Here is a 21,519-nt window from a genome sequence, read left to right as displayed (position 1 = left end):
AGGTTGGCGGTTTGAATCCCCGCGATGGGGTGAGCTCCCGTTGCTCAGTCCCAGCTCCTGCCAACCTAGCAGTTTGAAAGCACGTCAAAGTGCAAGTAGATAAATAGGTACTGCTTCCAGCGGGAAGGTAAACGCCATTTCCGTGTGCTGCTCTGTTCGCCAGAAGTGGCTTAGTCATGCTGGCCACGTGACTCAAAAGCTGTATGCTGGCTCCCTCGGCCAGTAAAGTAAGATGAGTGCCGCAACCCCAGAGTCGTCCGCAACTGGACCTAATGGTCAGGGGTCCCTTTACCTTTACCTTTACCTTTAAGCTCTCTCTAGTGCTTCCGCACACCTACCAAGAATTAATGTTTTCTACCTTAATGTTAATTAATGTTTTCTTCAGGGATAGGTGTGCTAAAATGTTAATAGCAGCGATCCTTCAGATTTTGTTTTTATATGAAGTAACAATACCTCTTCTGTTTGCTTTGGGAAGACTGGGCAGTGACAACAACCAGTTTGAGATCAGCATGGCCAATAGTGGATGTGAGGTGCATCGCTTTGACCCCAGTATCAAACCGGCACATATTCAGAAAGGACAGCGCCTCTGGTACCATCGCCTTTCCATTGACTGGCGGGATCCAAATCCAATGATTGTGGCTCATAAGCTTCGTACCAACACCAAGAAGCTTGGCACTGTATTAAATGACTTTGGACACCACAAGGTAAGACTCCACTTTCTGTTCATATAACTTTATGTATTACTGGGAGCCTTCATTGTGTTCATGAAGCTTAGCTGTTAGAGCTTAAACTCCATTTATATATGCAACACAGAGAATGTCCATAATATCAGGATAGTCAGATGTTTAGATAATTCGGAATGTTTTTCTACATTGACATAGAACTACACTAACATGTATTTAGGTAGTCATGGTGTGAGTAATCAAGCTTCTACTGTGGATATTTGAGGATGGGAGGGACACAAATGGGGGAGGGAATTGTGATTTAAAATTAATAGTCAACCCCCCCCCAATTTTTAAATCACCCTCACTTCTTAAGATCATATTTTTCTCCCTTTCTGCCCCATCAGTAATGTACATCTTACAATACAGTTTCTGCAACTTTTATTCTTTACTGGCTCTGAAAATGTAGCAATGAGCAGAATTGTACAGTGATCCTAAGCGCAGAATTTAAAGAGATGGGAAAACATTTCCAGCTATAATTGGAGCAGAAGAGATTATAAAGGGATTGTTGATGTTCAGAGGGTCACCATTTTTCTCCCTGTTAGTGACACCAGTAGCAAAACATCATGGCTTGAAATGGAGTGCAGTTTTTTTAGAACTTTTTTTTAATGGACTTGCCTGACCTCCTTTTAGGGAACTGTGAAAGCAGTAGAAGCTTTCCACTAACTTTTTGCCAAGGCATACTTCAAAAAGTTCGTGACATTCTCAGCTAGCATACTTTCAAGTTACTGCTGCCCTTGAGAGTGTGCAGGGAATGAATTAGATTGCTAATATAGCTTGATGCCTGCAGGTAGTGCTGTATGCTTTTGGTTCCTTTTTAAGACATGGGCAGACTTGGCTGAAGACACCACCTCCAGGGCTTGCAGAGCAAGGCTGTAAAACATAAAGCATCATTGCAAAGTGCAATGTGCTATTTTCTGGGGAATTAACACTTCTGAAGTAGCTAAAAATAGAAAATGAACTCTTTTTTTTACCATTGAATGACATTATGAATCTGTCTTGGGACCAGATAATAGTTAACAACAGAGAAAAATAGTACCCTTTGGTAGCACTTACATTTGGTGGGTGGGTGTTCAAGTGGCTGCTGTTTGCTGATTTTGGAACTTTTGATTCTTCTTTTTTATTGTTATTATCATTTTTCATTGATACATGTATGTATTCTTGAGCTCTTTCAAAAAGGTAGGGTATAATTTATTTATAAGAGATGTTTAAAAAATGTCATTCTGGTTATTATTAGTAGTAGTATTTTATTTGTATCTCACCCATCTGACTGGGTTGCCCAAGCCACTCTGGGCAGCATTTCTGAATGCTCCTTTGTTTATAAGGGAATTTCTCGACACACCAAACTGTATCCATCTAAGTCATACTCTGAGTAGATCCACTGAAATCAATTGACTTAAATGAGTTGGTCCATTGATTTCATTCCAGTAGCACCTTAGAGACCAACTAAGTTTGTTATTGGTATGAGCTTTCGTGTGCATGCTGTTACTGAGTTGGAGTCATCCCATTTTGTTTGGTTGTGTCCTCTAATGCTGCATCTCATATCTGCTGCGATTCTAGCCATTCTTTTTGAAAATATACCTCTCTTGCAGGTATATTTAATTCTCCATTTGGACTGTAATATATTGTTGCTAAGAAATAATGCCAATGTCTCTCTCTCTTTTCAAACTACAATGGCTGGAGTTTGTAAAGACTGGGAAAGCCTCTAAAAAGAACCATACCTTATGTGGAACTTTAGCGGTCTCTATACTGGAGCATAGGGATAAACAATAGGAGAAGACTATCTACTTAAAACTCTAGTTTTGAGCAGCCAGAACTAGACAAGGGAGCAGGGCCAGCCTAAGGAATTTTGCTGCCTGAGGCAGACAAGATGACGCCTCCCCTCATTCCTTGCACAGAAGCCAGCCAGACTGGGAGTTTAATCTTACTTTGACACGGGCAGTGGGACAGCATCCTCCACTACGGTACATCTGAAGGCAGCAGGCTATCTTAGGGAGTGCAGGGCACACACAGCTCCATCCCGTCTCTGCCCCCTAGCATCTGCTGCTTGAGGTGACTCTCTCAATATGTCTCATGATGGGGCTGCCCCTGCAGGATGACAGAACAAGGGAGGTGGAAGTCAGCCAAGTGAACACTGCATCTTGTCCTGTAGAAGGCTTATATTCACACAGTGTGTTTTGTTGTTTTTTGTCTGGGGTGGTTACTTAGGGAGAATTAGAACCGTGATGCTTCTAATTAATGAGAATTTCTTGTTTACTGAATGAAACACAGTTTGTTTACACTGCTTTCTCTGTTCTTGAGAAAAGGCTAGGGGAATTAAGGTTGCGTTACATTGCTGGCTTGGGTATTGCAGAGAGACTCCCCAAAGCTGCTTTTCAATTAAAGAGTGCATCAGAGTAAATACTGACAGTACAATCCCAGACATGTCTACTAAGAAGTAAGTCCCACCGAGTTCAATAGGATTTCCTTCTTTGTAAGTGTTTATATAATTGCCGCCTGGGCTTATCATTTGCCTATATGTCTATCATGTTCCCCCTGAGAACAAATTGATGCCAGAACTTTCTAGCACATATTAATTAGAGGTCTCTTCTCCCTTGCACTCTTCGTTCACTGTCTTAGAGTAATTCCGGAAGGACCTTTCAGTGCCCTCTCCGCAGCTCTTTTTTGGGGAGGCGGAGGGATCACGGATGGCACCAGCATCTTTTTGAAAATTACTCCTTGCCTTTTCCTCCTTCCATTTTTCCACTAACATAAAAACATTGAGTTTTGGGGAAGATCCAATCCCAGGGCACAATCCAAACAATTCTTTCGGCTTCTTTGCATATTTACCATAGCAGTGTTGGTGGGTGTGCTTTGACATAGTAACATTCCTGGTGACTGTTCTGTTATCTAATGCCACATCTTTTTTTCCAATTGCTACAATCCAAACCATTCCCATTGAAATTAAAAATCAAATTTGGTTCCTGCATTAAAAAGAACATGTCTCATAAAACTGCTTGCATTATCCCTTAGTAAAGGTAAAGGGACCCCTGACCATTAGGTCCAGACCTCACGTTATTGGCCGAGGGAATCGGCGTACAGCCTCCAGGTCATATGGCCAGCATGACAAAGCCGCTTCTGGCGAACCAGAGCAGCACACGGAAACGGCGTTTACGGTAGCTTCCCGCTGTAGCGGTACTTTTTATCTACTTGCACTTTGACGTGCTTTCGAACTGCTAGGTTGGCAGGAGCAGGGACCGAGCAACGGGAGCTCACTCCGTCGCGGGGATTCGGACCGCCGACCTTCTGATCGGCAAGCCCTAGGCTCTGTGGTTTAACCCACAGCGCCACCCGCGTCCCTTATCCCTTAGCAGCTCCTGCGTAATTTTTCCACATCTGACCTCCACAACAGATCATGGGGAGCCATTCATGCAGATCTTTCTACCAATTTCTGATTCTTTCTAGAAATTGTATTTTCTCTCAGGGCTGCTTCTATGGCAGCTCTGTGAGTTTGCAATGAGTTGTCTCTTGAGTGTTCTTTTGGAAATATTTGTCTTCATATTCATGTGGCTGATACAACACAGAGCACCCCTACTACTTTGGAAGTTAAAGTGTGGCTGTGTTCATACAATCATACATCTGCTTATTAAACTGAAATGTGCATGAATATTTTGCCTCTGCACACCCGGCCATTCCCCCATGGAGTTTCTGATTAACCATAGTATTAGTTTCCTATTTTATCCAAATCAGGAAATTCATGATGTCAGCTTTGGAACAAGCAAATATATTACTGTAAACCATAGTTTAAAGTGAAGAAATTGATAAACTGTGGTTAATGAGAGACTTCCTTGTTTCATCATGATTCCCCCATGGAGTTTCTGATTAACCATAGTATTAGTTTCCTATTTTATCCAAATCAGGAAATTCATGATGTCAGCTTTGGAACAAGCAAATATATTACTGTAAACCATAGTTTAAAGTGAAGAAATTGATAAACTGTGGTTAATGAGAGACTTCCTTGTTTCATCATGATTCATGTAGAAGTGAAAAGCAACAGGACTCTCTCTGTCTGTCTGTCTCTCTGTGTGTGTGTCTGTGTGTGTGTAGGGGAGAAAGAGAGTGTGTGTGCAAAAGGATTGTACCTATCTTGGCTTAAACAGAACGATTGCCCAAGGCAGCTTTGTATGTTGGGTGTCCACGTTTCACTTGCACATCAGGCATTTCTTTCTGGCTTTAACTCACTATCTCCCTTCTCCTTCAGCCATGTGCCTGTGACTTGCATTCCTAATGATCCAGCAGAATCTAAACATCGTCAGTCATGGCAGCAATTTGCAACTTTGGAGGATGTTTCATTCTCCATAAATCTGTTCGTGCCCTTGGGCCAAGGCACTGGAGAAATAGCATGGGATCACAAAATAATGAAGATATATCTATCTGGAATCCCTCAACAATGATTTATTATCCTTTTAGGAAAGCCTCCCGCCCCATGGAATAATTTGAGGATCCACCTGCATTAGCCCTGCTATATGTATACATTGCTGGTGGCAGAACAGTTATTGTTGGGATAGGGCCAAATTATACAATGTGCTGAGTTTTAAATAGAAAACAAAATGCACTCATGGAGGGTGCTACTGAAGCACAAAATGTGCAGCAGAGAGGCTTCTTAACCCTTTCCCTTACTGCAGTGAAGCACCCCAAGCTTCTTTCACTTAGTTGACGGGTGGAGCGACACCTATCTTTCCTGCTATGGGTGAAAAACCCAGCTTGGAGGAATTTTAACAGAAAACTGGCGAAAGGAATGGGTTAAGACCCTCTTCCTCTGCAGCTCTGAGGCTTCTTTTTCCAAAAAAGCCATTGGGGCAGGGCAAGATCCCCTTATGGGAAAAGTGGGACATAGTTCTGCCAAGATAACAAACCCACCTAAACACCCAGTCTTTGTAGTGTCACTGCATCACAGAGGCAATTGCTATCATTTTATTTCGATGAATTATGTATGCTGTATGCAATCTTTAAGTTTCATCAAGCTCGTCCCACATTTGAACAGGTAAACAAGCCACAAAGTGGGTACCCTAGTAGGGAGGGAGCTGGTGGCACTGTGGTCTAAAACCACTGAGCCTCTTGGGCTTGCCGATCAGCGGTTTGAATGTGTGCGGCGGGGTGAGCTCCGGTTGCCTTGTCCCAGCTTTTGCCAACCCAGCAGTTCGAAAGCACACCAGTAAGATGAGAGCCTATTTTAATTGCTTCTTTGTGGTAGCTGCTGTTCTTGCTACAGCAAGTCACTGCTACTGTGAGCACATATGTATAAATAATCGTTTATGTACAACTTTTGTTGCAAGAAGAGAGAGAGTGGACACCCAGATGTCTGTACAATGATCTTCAACAGATCAATGCAAAGTGGCTGCTCTTCTAGGAAGGCCATATAGCAGATTGTGTGACACTCAGTATGCTAGATTCTGTGCCTAACACCAATTTCAGTGATTGAAAAATGCATATAGCCCTAAATCAGAGATACAAAATAAAAGCAATTATTATATTTTATGGGGTTGCCTTCTGGAAGTGGAAATCTCTTGAAGCTATGCAAAACCTTCAAGCAGAATTTATTGAGCTTTTTGAGTTCTTAGAGAAGGGAAGCGGGATTATCATGGAGCTTGAGGATAGATTTTAATTCATTCATATGTTTGCTCATATGTCTGTTATTTAATGCATTCCTATACCACTGTTTAGGCAAAAATTCAATAGCAGTAAAATCAGTATGACAGAAATGAAATAGATTTGTACTAAAGCCAGCACTTCGATGTTCCCATTGAAACTTAAACTGTTTTAATTTTAAAAGCCTGGGAGAACAAGAATGTATTTGCCTGGTGCAAAAAATATAGTATAGTTGGTGCCAGGCAAGCCTCTTTGGAGAGGGAATTCTACAAACAGGACACCACCACCAAGAAGGCCCTCCCTCCAATTTCCAGATGCCTTGTCTGAGATGATAGGAGACTCTGGGGGGCCTTGGAATATGAGCAGTTTGCTATGGGATTAGGCATTCCTTCTGGTACCTGTGAGAGTAGAAGCACCAGGAGATGGAGAAATATAACCACGACAAAATAAAAGGAATGTTCAGATATGGTTCTTCAACTTCTGACAGTCAGAAAACCTGTTCAACAATGCACTGGGTTTCTAAAATTACCCATATATCTTTAGTTATTTGTTATCTCCATAAAGCCTTATTTTAATGTGTTAAGTTTTACAAAGTCTTAATATTTAACATTGGGTTGAAATCAGGTTTGTAGGCAAAGGCATTTCTCTTCTCCCACTCTGCAACCTGCACACCTCACCCCCGCCCCAAGCAGATTTTTCAGGGCATGTGGGGGCTACAAGGAGAAGGAGAAAGAGAAGCATCACTGTGTGAAAGGATGTCTGCTTGCCTGACATTAGATTTCACCCTTAGGTTCCCAGTTAAAAGAAAGGAAAGCAGTCTTTGAGTCACAGTGGCTATTTTAAGGATAATTGGTGCTGGCTTCTTAACTAAAGGTGGCTTGTGTGACAAATCTGCTAACAGATGTCAGCTCTGTTTGGAAAAGTATGCCGAGATTTCAGGCTTAGTAAGCAAAAAAACTAACTTTTGGTTATTTTTAAATCTCCAACACCATTGCTGAAGAACTTAACTCTATGGTAGAGCGCATTAACAGCTCCAGTGCCATCCTGGACAAGGAGTTTTTCCTGCCCACTTTCTTATTTCCAGGCAGTTAATGCAAATCTTAAACAGCACAATTCCATACACATCTACTCAAAAGCAAATCCAATGGGGCTTACTTCCAGGTGTGTACAGATTTGCAACCTAAAGCACATACCCTTTGGTTTGAAGTGGAAACATCATTATTTTTTACCTCTTCTTATTTTATTGCACAAATCTAAGGTGACAGCTCAAATATGAATACAGTATTCTGTTTTGAAGACGTTTGCACCTCCTTCCTCAAATAGAAATATTTTATCTCTGTATTCACCATTATTATGCTTCCCTTCTGCGCTGCCACATCTCCAGAGATTAAACAGCTGCCATTTCTCCTTGCTCTACATTCCGAACTGTGAAGAAATGTACTACCGGTATTGATGCAGAGCTGACCCTGTCATTAGGCAAAGTGGGTCAACCACCTCAGGCAGTTGGTTTTGAGGTTTATGAAAGTGGAGCAGATTGTTAACTTACGGTACTTAATTATTAGTATATATTTGTCACAGAGCGTGCCGGTCAGTAAATTACACAGTTCAAAGTTGTAGTTAACTCTTTATTAGCAAAAAACATGATCTCCACAGACTGGGCTGAGTGTCAGGCTTCATTCCCTGTGGGTCTTACTCAATGAAATCAGTTGCCAATATTAAGGTCCCTGCCTCCCCACTGCGGTCTAAGTCTTCTCCTCTCCAGGGCTTTCCCCAAGCAATCTGAGACTGTGCCTGTGTGCAGCCAGTCTCACCTGCCCTTTTCATGCATCTCCTGGTTCTGGGAGATGGGGGGAGAGAAGCTTGTCCAGAGAGTGAAACACCCGTAACTTCACCAGCTTGACTCATCCCTGCCTCTTGACCTCCCTCCTCCCACCTGCTAGCTTCATCTTCTGTTTCTGAACTTCTCTGCCACAGACTCTCCCAGCTCATTAAGCCCTGTTACCCCTTCAGCTTTCAACACCTCCTCTTCCCAGTCTTCTCCCTCTGACAACTCATCGTCATCCCACCACCACTCCTCGGGCTCTGAGCCTCCTTCCCTTGGTGGCTCCCCAGCTGGTTCCTCCCACCAGTCCTCTGTGTCTAACCAATCCACGACAATATTTTACTGCCAGGAAAAGAGGAGAGGTGCTTGTGGGATTTTCTGCCTCAGGTCTCCAAATAACCAAATGGGCTTGGTTGGGAGAAAGGTGCTATTTGCTGCTTCACCACAGGCTGCAAAACGTTGTGGGCTGGCCCAGATTATGTCATAGTTCACTGCATTGAGTCTGCTGCCTTTGAAAATAGCACTCCAATCATCTATTTCTGCCCTGGAGAAAAGAACTAGGTCACCCTCAATCCCAAAGTATCCTGGCAGTGTCCCTTTTATCAACTCAGGGGAGACCTTATGGTTGGATCATAATAGCAATAAATTAGAACTGAGCAACCGCCGGTCAAGTACAAATCACATGGCAACAGAGTGGTAAACTGTCTGTGTCATGAAATTTTTGTGCCACTTCTGGTGGTAGCTATGCAAACTATTGAAATAATTGTGCAGATGGGGGGGAAATTGTGCATGTTAGTTACTTCTAGCATTTAGACCAGGCTTGGAGAGCTTTTTTAAGCTAGGGGCAACATTTCCTCTAGGCAGCCTTATGGGGCTTCCACATGCCAGTGGGGCCAGAGGCAAAATATGTTGCCAAGCAACAGATGTGTGACAGTAGCTCTAACCTCTGTACAGTAGGCTAAATTCCAGCCATGCAAAGGTCAGAGGTTTCTAAACACACACACACACACACACACACACACACACACACACACACTTATATCCACCCTAGGCAAGGAAAACATAGCAGGGCTGGTGGGAGATGTAGCCTGGGTACATTCTCTGTGGCCAGAAGGAGAGAGCAATGACTATATTCAGCCCTTGATCCTGAGGTTTTTTTGACGGGTTTTGCCCCTAATTTAGGCAGTGTAGAACATGTGCCTGAAGAAAAGCTATTCTTAATTTTCAAAGCAGTGAACTAAGGGTACTTCTTTCTATTTATGGTTCTGCAGCATTGCCCAATAAGTAAAACGGTGAGAAATAATGAGGAGTTTTTGCCTCCAGCTTTATCAGAAGGCATACTGTAGTTTTGGGGAAGCAATATCACACTTTTCTTACTTTGCACATGAATTGAAATCGAAGATCCTATCTTTTAGTGCTTCTTCCCAACTTTTCCCTTCATCCACGAAGGGATTCATGTAAAAAGTGTTCTACCGGGTGGCAAAGTCTGTGTGGATTGTGAATTCAAATGTCACCTTTTTTTTGTTTGCATCCCTGTGTGTTGGAAAATCATAATGTCAGCACTGGCCCTGTCTGCTGTGCCTCCTAACAATGGAATGAAGAAAGCCCCCAGGATCAAAAGTCAGGCTAATGGCAGTGAGGCTCAAAGACATGGCTGCCCATAGTGACAAAAAAAGCAAAACGTACCCCCCACTCCTTGATCTCTCAAAAATTTCCAGGACTTCTAACAAAGGACAATAACCTCATTTTTATATGCTGACATAGTAAGAGCAAGAAATAAAAACACACCAGCAGGTGGGTTTTTTTAGGGCTGTGGAATTTGCAACATATACACCATATACCTTTCGTAATGGGTCCTCCACTGGTTTCATCGAGGAATCTGATACTGTATGCCAGCACAAATAAATTAACTTGTGGCTCAGATCTGTTGGTTGAAATGAGTGGGAAGCATGCAAGAGATCCAAGTGTGCAATTGTAGGTCTTTGGATTAGAGTGTGTGTTAGTGATGCAGTGGGAACTTCCTTGTTTATGAGCACTTAATAAAAAAACCTCAATTTTCTTATAACTGGTTAAAACACTTGGGGCTTATCCACACTTATTTTGCTCTGCTGCTTCTCGTACAGGTCAGTGCTTTAAAGCTCCTTGTTTTAGTGCCCCACCCCTTTTTTTTGCTCCAGAGCTTCCCCCGCGAACACTTGCTCTTTAAAGCTGTTTGGATTTTTTTGTGGACTGTGCCTGGAAAGCGCAGAGGGAAGGTAGGTGTGGATAAGCCCTTGGCTAGGAATCCTAGGGCTCCTTCTGATTGGCTTATACCTGGTCTTTATCGAGCATTGGTTCTGATTTGTTTGTGAGGACTTTTTAGGACAATGAGCGTTCATTCTGATTTGTTTTTCCTGTGCTTAACGTACATTTATTCGATTATTCTACACTTCTCAATGCATTTTCCCATCACTTTCCTAACCACAAAAAACCCCTCTTTCTGTGGATTTGTTGCACTGGGGTAAAGAACCCACTTTAATTGTGAAAACTTAAATTTTCTCTTATGCACTTGAATCCCTCCCGCAAAATTTGAACAGTCTGAAGGTGCCCCTACCCTGACAGAGGCAGATGTACATCAGCAGGATGAAATCAAACACTAAAGAATGTTAGATCTGGGGCAGATTTTGTGCTTTCTAATAGAAAAGCACCGTAACATGTTATCTCCAGGTTGACTTTGAAATCTGTCTATTTTATGAAAGCACAGTACAGTACAGTAAAATATGAAGGTCATACTTTCTTACTGCTGTATCAGAACGTTTCTTAAAAGAAAAGGGGAATTGGCAGCAAGTTGGATTGCTGTAGCCAGCAGGTGTACTTACTGAAAAGTTTGACAAGTGGAAAAATGCCTATGGTGTCCGAACAGAAATGGAAGATGGGAAACGGCAGGAACAGAAAGGGGAAAGGGCTTGTTAATGTAGGGTCTTCCTTTTAAAATCATGGGGAAATAGCTAGTGATAAAATCGAAAGCTCTTTTAAAAACCATCATGTTAAGGTGATAAATCCTAAACTATTAGAGCATGTGATCCAACAAGAAACATCTGTCTTCACTTCTTTAATTGAATTATAGGCTCATGCAAGATTGATGGTGCATGATACAAATTAAGTTCCCCTGGGATCATGCTTACACAATCAGGACCGAGTTGAACCTTGGTGGAAGCCCAGGAATGCCATTATTATTTCTACAACTTAATTATGTGCATTGACCATTACCATGTGTGAGCCTTCTTTCCAATGATATGTCAACACACAAGCGAATGCTGTTTCTATGGCAAACTGTTATGATTCACTGGTAGCCAGGTTGATGCAGGTGTTTCCATTTAATATTTTAGAACAAAGCTCATTTGTGGCTTCTTGACCTTCACCAGTTAAACCTGCATCATTGAGGTGTGGGGAGTCATTGCTTATAGAATAAGATAAATTCAGTGGACAAATGGTCAAATGGTCCTTTAAAGAAAAGGAACTTCACTGTTGTGTTGAAAACTGTCAGGTTTGTTTCCCATTCATAAATGTGTTTTAATGATACTGTAACAGTAATGCTGAAGCTAAGGGCTACATTTCTCAACAGCCTCATTGACTATGACCTAGAAAAAGCAGCTATCCTTCCTCTGGGAGATGAAGGAAGGAGTCAGGCTAGAAAATGAGGAGCGGTGGTGGTGGAACACAGGAAGATGACTACTGTCTGGGAGCATTCTGCAAATGCTGGTAAAGCATTAGCCCTATACAGTATTAAGATGTTTGAAATCTGCATATTTTCCAGGGGTGGGTGGGTCAGGCAATTTTGGTCCATGTCAATTTCACAAGTGATAATTCCCAAGTCTGTTCAGTCATCACATTTACCTGTGAATTTTTTTTAACCTGCAAGGAAATTTGTTCTTAATTGCACCACTAAGTATATATATATACATAAATATTTTACCTCAACATACACATTTCTTGGCATCTTTTTAATCTTAAAATGTGAATTTTAAAATACATTTTGGTACTTTTTTTTTTATAAAAAAGCCAAGAACGGTATCACAAAATTCAGAGAAGTGCAAAATCAGTGCAATGATTTTAGAGCACCATGGGCAGAATTTAGAAGCTAGAGGAGGCCAGTAGAGAAGTCAGGGGAAAGAAGGCTGAGGTGATGGGCATTAGCTGCAAGTTTCAGGAGCTTAGAGGCAAAGAGTAAAATGGAACCAGGCAGCTTAGAGGCAAAGAGTAAAATGGAACCAGGCAGATGTTGAAGAGGAGGCAAGGATGACTGAATGGGGAGATTGATGGCATATTGGAGTGTGGTAGGAGAGCAGCCTGAAAATAATTATGCGGTGGTAAGGAGTAGTGGCAGACTTTGGTCTTTGAAATTTCAGCAGCGATTGGGCTGCATCCAGCCCCCGGGCCTTAGGTGGTCTACCCCTGGGCTAGTGAGAACATCAAGGCAGTTAACTTGTCAAATCAGACAGAAGGAAAGAAGAAAGTTGCAGAAGGGCTTTGAGAGAAAGAGTTCAGAACAGACAGCTTCATTTTTAACACTAAAGGAGGAGTAAAATATTAAATGGAGACTATCTAAAAATAGCAGCCTATTTTAATTATCATGCATGACTATTATTTTACAGTTCAACCCAGACCCCTTGGGTGTTCTCACAAGTGATGCTGAAAATGCCGCGGTCTGGGATGTGTTATTTGTACATGTTGCTAATGTGAGAAAGGAAAATGGCTGTTTTAAGATTTAGTGAACAGTCTAATAGATGTCTCTTTTTCTTTCTTCATTCCATTTGCAGAGCTGGAAAAGTGGGAGCACTTAGGTAGGCCTCACTTGTGAAAACAGCTTTCGAATTCAAATCTGGATTATTATTTTTAGGAGCTTGCTTTTATCTGTGATTATCTTCTGAATACTAGTGAAGGCTGGCAGAAAGTTAGAGGCTATGAATCTCCGGAGAGCCTAGGCATGAATTTCAGCGGAGAGATGTTAATTTAAAGGAAGAGGTTAAACTGAGTGGAAGGGAGATCCTGGGAAGTAGTAACTGAATCGGATATTTGTTACTCCCCTGTAACATGTCCTGGCATGCTATGGTCCATGGGGTCACGAAGAGTCGGACACGAATAAATGACTAAACAACAACAACAACAACAACAACAACATATCCTAGCAATGAAGGCTTTTGGTGTGATGTTCCTGTGGTACTGTTGTGATTCTTCCTTGTGTTCTTTCTCACTTCTGTATCTGGCTCAAGTCTTTGATAGGTTACAGCAGGCAGTCCTTAGGTTGTTCTTTTTGCAAGGGAACCATGGGATGTAAGATACTCCCCCTTCAAAGGAAAATAAGCATTTTGTAATCAATCAAAGCAATTCATGTGTGTTTTGCAAGAGGCATAATAACCTGGTTTGAGGCGGGACCTCCTGGATAGGGACATAAATCCTGGGGATGATAAATCCTGAGCTCTAGGAGTAACCTATTTCTGGACAATGAGCAGTGGTGGTGAGGTTGCCCTCCCAAAACCTAATGCGGAAATGGTGTGAGTGGTAGCTAGGTGAAGAATCTGTTCCCTTCCTGCTCATCTCCTGCCATGGATCATTAACCAGGGTGACCAAGGCCCTTTCAGTGCCAAAAATCATGCTAAAAGGCAGATTGAAGCAGATATTGATCATAAGTATCATCCAGAAATACCTGGAGTGGCTCGGCAGCAGTTGGAGAGGCGGTTGGAGGATGGATGGCAGCTAAGAGATTGAGGTTGAATCCTGACAAGACAGAAGTACTGTTTGTGGGGGGCAGGTGTGGAGGACTCCCTGGTCCTGAATGGGACCTCCCTGCCCCTGAAGGACCAGGTGCGCAGCCTGGGAGTCATTTTGGACTCACAGCTGTCCATGGAGGCGCAGGTCAATTCTGTGTCCAGGGCAGCTGTTTATCAGCTCCATCTGGTACGCAGGCTGAGACCCTATCTGCCCGCAGACTGTCTCGCCAGAGTGGTGCATGCTCTAGTTATCTCTCGCTTGGACTACCTTTGAAGGTGACCCGGAAACTACAACTAATCCAGAATGCGGCAGCTAGACTGGTGACTGGGAGCGGCCGCTGAGACCACATAACACCGGTCCTGAAAGACCTACATTGGCTGCCAGTACGTTTCCGAGCACAATTCAAAGTGTTGGTGCTGACCTTTAAAGCCCTAAACGCCCTCGGTCCAGTATACCTGAAGGAGCGTCTCCTCCCCCATTGTTCTGCCCGGACAGAACTATCCAGTGCCGAGGGCCTTCTGGCGGTTCCCTCGCTATGAGAAGCGAAGTTGCAGGGAACCAGGCAGAGGGCCTTCTCGGTAGTGGCACCCACCCTGTGGAATGCCCTCCCACCAGAGGTCAAAGAGAATAACAATTACCAGACCTTTAGAAGGCATCTCAAGGCAGCCCTGTTTAGGGAAGCTTTTAATGTTTGATGGATTTCTGTATTTTAATATTTTGTTGGAAGCCGCCCAGAGTGGCTGGGGGAGACCGGCCAGATGGGCGGGGTATAAATAATAAATTATTATTATTATTATTATTATTATTATTATTATTATTATTATTATTATATTGATATATTGACTTGCCTAAGGCTTCTTAGAGACGCAGGTGGCGCTGTGGCCTAACCCACAGAGCCTAGGGCTTGCTGATCGGAAGGTCGGCAGTTCGAATTCCCGCGACGGGGTGAGCTCCCGTTGCTCGGTCACTGCTCCTGCCCACCTAGCAGTTCGAAAGAATGTCAAGTGCAAGTAGATAAATAGGTACCGCTCCAGTGGGAAGGTAAATGGCGTTTCCGTGCTCTGCCCTGGTTTGCCAGAAGCAGCTTAGTCATGTTGGCCACATGACCCAGAAACGGTATGCCGGCTCCACCGGCCAATAAAGCGAGATGAGCGCGCAACCCCCGAGTCGTCTGCGACTGGACCTAACAGTCAGGGGTCCCTTTACCTTTTAAAGGCTTCTTAAATGCTTTGCTTGTTTGAGCAGAGATTTGAATTGGTTACTTTGTGGCTCATGCTCTTAACTACCATGGGTCTCCAGATGTTGCATCCAGCTAGGGTTGCACTTTCTACAGGTCATTAGGAAGATGGGATTTGTTTTTGTTTTTTAAAAAATTGGGCAAGAAGAAGTGAAAGAAGCTGCTTGGTGTTGACTGACTCAGAATAGGCTTTTTGAAAGATGGCAGTTTTAGGGCACGGCCCAATACTGCCGGGTTACTAGTTTTCTCTGCCTGTCTGTGCATTCTTGCTTCTGTCCAATTCCTGCTATATTCTGTTCAGCTGTAAATAAATAAAGAGACCATATCAATTTTCTAGCACCCTCTCCTCCCAAAGAAGATAATCCTGGTAACAGCTGCCATGAACTCCTCTTTGCATGCTAAAGGGAGTATGGGAAAGAATTAAATACAGCAGTTATAGTTATAACGCTGAACAATCAAGCACAATTATTGCACACATTTCAATTGCTATTTGTGAATTGGTGGGAGGATGGTTAGCCTGCATGATGCCCAGTACCATCCCTGGTATAACAAAAGAAGTTGCTCTCTGCCAGAGGGCAAACGGATGGGCCCTCTCCCTCACCTGGCTAGTGTATTTGGAAAACAAAGGCAGAGTGAGCTGAGTGGAGAGCTAGAAGTGGGCAGAAGCTGGGAGAGAGGCATGATTGATCTTTGCTAGAATCCAAGCCTGTGACTGGGGGAAGGAAGACCTTTGGGGATGTTAATGCTATGAGCTCCTGCATCTTAGTCTCAGGTTGTATGTATTATAATAAACCATATATTGAAAAAACACCACAGTCTCTGCTGTCTCACATTCTGTGGAAGCCTCTGGAAGCTTGCAACACACAGAGGTTGGGGTGATATGTGACATATTGTAATGTTTCTGCTTTTTCAAATATTTGCTTTGTGTTAAAAGGTAAAGGTAAAGGGACCCCTGACCATTAGGTCCAGTCGTGACCGACTCTGGGGTTGCGCGCTCATCTCACATTATTGGCCGAGGGAGCCGGCGTATAGCTTCCAGGTCATGTGGCCAGCATGACAAAGCCGCTTCTGGCGAACCAGAGCAGCACATGGAAACGCCGTTTACCTTCCCGCTGTAGCGGTTCCTATTTATCTACTTGCATTTTGACGTGCTTTCGAACTGCTAGGTTGGCAGGAGCTGGGACTGAGCAACGGGAGCTCACCCCGTCACAGGGATTCGAACCGCCGACCTTCTGATCAGCAAGCCCTAGGCTCAGTGGTTTAACCACAGCGCCACCTGGTTAGAAATACATAAAACCTCTCTTTCTAATCGGCTGCAGGTATAATTTCAATTGCATTGTAACATGCTTTTACATTAAGAGAGAGAGGCTGCTGATTGAGCTTGGTTACATATTGGAAACTCGCCGCATAGCTTAAAACCAGAACAGTGTAAACAAGTTGCAAATATTTGTTCTTCTGTCAAAAAGGAGCAACAGAGGCTCACTGTTGTAAATCATGAATTATTTTATGTAAACATCCGGTATGCTAGGGAATCCAGCTGTGTCTGGGCCTGTGGCAGTTCACATCAAAACTGCAGATAAGATGGGATTTTTCTTCTGCACTACAGATGTCTTTCCAAGTAAACATGCATAGGATTCCACTCTGAGTCCTACTAACCTCAGTGAGAGAATTAAACATAACCTCAACTTTTGATGCCTACCTTTGGGACTGGGTTGTGCTTATTGTTAGCAGAATCTTCTCCTCCAGTCCACAAGTTCATCTTTAGCAAATCCGCACCGTATGTTTAAAGCATAGCCAATGTTCATTTAAAGCACATCACTTCCCCTAAGGAATCCTAGGTACTGTTGTTTGAGAAGGGCGCTGGGAATTGCAACTTTGTGAGGGGAAACTATGGTCCTCAGGATTCTTTGGGAGAAGTCCAGTGCTTTAAATGTGCATTGGCCATGCTTTAAATGTATTGTGTGAATTGGGGGTGGGGGGGAGCAACTCATTTTATTGATGGTTGATAGCAGAAGAGATTAAGTTAAGGTGCTTTTTGAAGAAGAAGAAGAAGAAGAAGAAGAAGAAGAAGAAGAAGAAGAAGAAGAAGAAGAAGAAGAAGAAGAAGAAGAAGAAGAAGAAGCCACCACTTTAAGGCTTTTGTAGTGTGTGAGTTTTAGTTTGTGCAGCAGAGTATGAATTGCCTGCCTTTAGTGCAATATTTTTCATACAAAAATATAAATATAAATAAGAGAACCTCAGCCATTACTACAAAAGCTTGTCTAGTCCACAGGGATTCTACATTCTATTCTATAGTAACTGTTGCATTTTACTACCACAGGAAAGCCTCTGAAATCTGAATTTAAGAACAGGGGAAGTTTTCAAGGGGTCAAGCTATCAACTTGGAAGGCTTTAAAAGGAGATTAGGCAAATTCATGGTGGATAAGGCTGTCAGCGGCTACTCACCCAATGGCTCTGTTCTACCTTCACTGTTGGAGCAATACAGTATAGAGTTGCTAGAAACCAAAGATGGGGACAGTGTTGTTGCCCTAAGGTCCTGCTTGTGGGCTTTCCATTGGCTTCTGGGTGGCCACTGTGAGAAGAGGATGCTAGACAAAATGCAATACCGGCCTCAAGGGCCTGATCCAGCAGGCTGTTCTTATTCTTAGGTAGAGCCTGAGGACTAAATGCATGAAGGAAAAACCTGTCAATGGCTGTTAACTATTTGAGCTAATTAGAACACTACACCTTTACTTACACAATGCTGGGGACAAACAATAGCAAAGGCTGCGGCCTCATGCTCTGCTTGTAGGTTTCCCAGAAGCATCTATCTGGTCACTCTTGGAAAGAATACTACACCACTGGTGGACGGAGGCGGGGGCAGCCCACCCCGGGTACCATCCTCGGGGGGGGGACATTGTGGTCGCCCCCAGGGCGCTCGGCATGCACCCCTAGGATCTTCGCCACTCACCGCACATGCCCCGGGACAAGCACTGCTTGCTGCGCACCCCCGACACGTGCCACGCCCCCACGGGCAGCGTGTCGCACCCCCTGGGACGCACACCACGCCCGCTGGAACGTGCGCCAGCCATGCCCCTGGATATATGCCGCTCCCGGTGCCAGAGCAGGTAGCTCCGCCACTGTACTAGACTAGGGATGACCCCCTTTGGATGATCTAACAGGGCTATTTTTATGTTCTTTTTGTATTCAGGTTTTGTTGGCAAGAAACTTGCTCCCAGATCAGTCCAGGAAAATCCACAATTCAGGATAGTACAAACAGGAATGTCTCAGGCTTTAAAGCCATTCTTCATAATAGCTTTTATGGGTGTGTCAGCAGGCCCTAAACACCCTAATAGCAGAAGTTATTGAATGATAATAGACCTTTGCTCCCAGAGTTAAGCTCTGGGTAGCCTTGGTCCGTGTTTTACTCTTGTGTGTGTGTGTGTGCATTGAAAGCCAGTAGAAGTCCTTGTATATTGGCAACCTGACCCATGGATAGGTTTTCCATCCTGTGTTGGAGATTCATTCCCCATGTCTGCAGTCATGGGATCGTTGTCTATCACATCACAGTGTATGTTTTGATTCTACAGAGTGAGATGTGACGGAGACAGGATGTTTGTGTTACTGTGTTCTGTGAAATGGGATTATTGTCCTTCTTTCTTTTTGCTGTCTGATCCTAGAGAGAGAGGGAGCCATGTTGCAGTGCTCCGTGTGTGTTTATATGTAAATAAAAGTAGATTAGCCAAAATGCTGAGTTGCTGAGTTCTGTTAAGCAACAGCGCAAACTCTGCGGATTCGTTAAGTGTGCTGATGTTTCTTGGCATCAGTCGCTGTGATGTTTGGGCTGGAGAAAGCTTTTGAAGCTCTCGAACGATTGACCAGGAGAGAGAGAACATGCCAGTCGGGCATGTGTCTTTACCAAGGTCCTACTCGTGTGTAGGAGATCCTAACATCCTGCTGTTATATGAAGCAGGCTTGTGGTGCTCTGTGTTTGTTGTGCTGCTCATCCAGTCCTTGTGCGTATCTCTTCATTGAGGTACTAATATCCCAGGAACAGAATCCTAAACAAATCCTACAAGAGCAAAACACCAAATGCTCCCTATGCCAAGAATAGGTCATGGTGATGGAACAGCTGTTATGGGGTGAACTCTTCCTGAGTAGCCCAAATAAGAAGGGAAATCGTCACAAGCCACTCCTTTATTTGCATATGGCTTAAATATGTAAATATACAATGTGGTAAAATTGTCATCCATGCAAAGTATAGGAACTAGGAAAATTATTTACTCCCTTCTATCCCAAACAGAAAAGATTACAGTGCTTAACTTTGACACCATGGCTATGTAACCTAAATCTCTTTGGACCCAAGCACTGCAGATATGATCTCTTGTTATGTGCAGAGATGCAGGAAACCTGATGTGTGGTAAATTGGGATATCTTGCTTTCTCTAGTGGCTTTTTATCACATGCTGTGATAACGCCAGCAAATAGCTTCTCTCAGGTACTTACTCTCAACTGATTGTTCTCTGTAGGGAACTTTAAATGGCACTCAGGTCAATGCCAGATATATCAGAAATCCCATTACAGTATCCTTGTTGCAGATATTAAGGCCTCCTTGGCCCTGACTATTGTAGCGAAAGCCTGAGAGTTCATTCCCTCCCTCTCTCCTGGGAACAGGAACAGCTCCTGTCTCTAACCATTTGGTCTGCTGTCCCCAGCCCTTCCTTTTCCTCTGACTTTGAGAGAAGGGCAGTCCTCAAGGCTGTGAGTGATTCATATTGGTTAGGGAGATTTGGGAGCATCCAGCCCACACCTCTCTCCCTCTATGAAGGAGGGCAGCTAGCTTTCCCGCAGTTCTCCCTAGACATGAGAACAGCATGGGCCCAGAGATCTAGGCGCCATGAAGAGAAGACTGTCTTGTGAGCAGTCACAACAGCACATGATTAAACCCCAACAACCAGTTTTAAGAGAAAGGGGTTTAAGGGAACAAAAAGGGGAAAGGCAGAATACTGCATGAAAGGAAGTAGAAAGCTCTTCACACATTTCATGCTAAGTATGCTACAGCTTGAGGCCTCAGATTAAGAGGGGGCTCTAAATGCTTGCTTCTTTCTTTCTAAATTTTATGATATGTGCATAACACACAGGGTGCATGCCTCTTCTGCTTCGTTAAGTGCTAAACTACCGGTATGTGTGTAACTGATGTTCCTGAGCATAAAAAGTTTTCATATATGCTAAGTAAGTATTCAGAAGGTCCTTTCATTTGCTGTAAAGGTATTTCATGTGCTATGGGATCTCTAAAAGTTGACTAGGGTTACAGTCTCAGCATGTCTTCAGCTGGCCCTGATTCCAAGTCTACTCTATCCTAAGTAGTTACTCACAAACATAGGCCCCTGAGTTGATTGAATGGATGGTGAATATTGGCCGCATTCCATTGTTAAGGGTTCCTTGTCTGGGTGGGCTCTGATTGACAGGTGGCTCTGAGCAAGCCAGTCTGATGAGTGGCACATAGCCAGGAAAGGTACTGTTACCACCTTTGGGGATGCGGCTATCACAGCGTTAATGACTGTCAAGAGTTGCCCAACTTCCCTGCCAGACAGCAAGCTTTGCACAGCTTGTGCACTGAGACTTGGCAGGAGCTTCCACGGTCTGCCTGCCTCTCTAGGGAATGGAAGCTGAGGGAATTGTAAAGCTTTTTATTTTTTTAAGACAGGCTGGGACTGTGCAACAACAATGTTTAAGCAGAGGTTTGACAGGCATATGTCAAGAATGCTTTGATGGTGTTTCCTGCTTGGCAGGGGGTTGGACTGGATGGCCCTTGTGGTCTCTTCCAACTCTATGATTCTATGAATGAGTCCAGTTGGCATGTTCCGTTCCGTACTTCTACAAGTGCACTCATGGTATGTTTTTTGGTCATATAAAAAAACAAACCAGAAATGGATTGTCAGCATAGCTGCCAAGTTATCCCTTTTTTAAAGGGATTTTCCCTTATGCTGAATAGGCTTCCTCGCGAGAAAAGGGAAAACTTGGCAGCTATGATTTTCAGTGCTATCTCAAGGCTCTCTGATGAGCTTTGGATTTCCTCCGTCCTTGTAGCTGTTGTAGCAGTTTAAGTGTACCAGCTCCACACGGCTGTGAGTAGAGCAGGGGCTATGGGCCTGCGGCTTTAGAAATTAGAAGTCTTTATTACTTTTCATTCCAGTTGCTGAAGAAATTGCATGTAAACACAAGTATACTTCAAATTTATCTGTCTCCTCTTCCCCCAGTCTCCCATACTCAGCATCAGTGTGCGAAAGAATCACAATGTAGCACCAGGGAAACAGATTATACACCGAACATAATGCTGGCAAATGCATGGTGAATCATTAAAGCATTCTTTTGTCTCTC

At 43.5% G+C, this 21,519-nt stretch overlaps 1 protein-coding gene across 7 annotated transcripts in view; it reads left to right on the top strand.

Moving 5' to 3' along the window:
* METTL24 (methyltransferase like 24) overlaps window positions 1–21,519 on the top strand; it is a 102,984-nt gene that overhangs the window by 57,471 nt on the left and 23,994 nt on the right. For 6 of the 7 annotated variants that reach the window (XR_015948937.1, XR_004692188.3, XR_015948936.1 and 3 more), the window contains one exon: window positions 476–704. Coding sequence is in view for 4 of the 7 variants with exons in the window: in XM_088666008.1 (XP_088522134.1) it covers window positions 476–704 (229 nt within the window). In the remaining 3 variants the exon portion in view is untranslated. Of the gene's footprint in view, window positions 1–475; window positions 705–10,978; window positions 11,126–21,519 lie in introns of all 7 variants that reach the window. The other variant, XM_088666009.1, reaches the window with a different exon arrangement.

This window comes from Zootoca vivipara, chromosome 3 (assembly GCF_965207765.1).
Source record: "Zootoca vivipara chromosome 3, rZooViv2.hap1.1, whole genome shotgun sequence".
Classification (NCBI taxonomy): Eukaryota; Metazoa; Chordata; class Lepidosauria; order Squamata; family Lacertidae; genus Zootoca; species Zootoca vivipara.
This window is presented reverse-complemented; position numbering and strand designations above follow the sequence as displayed.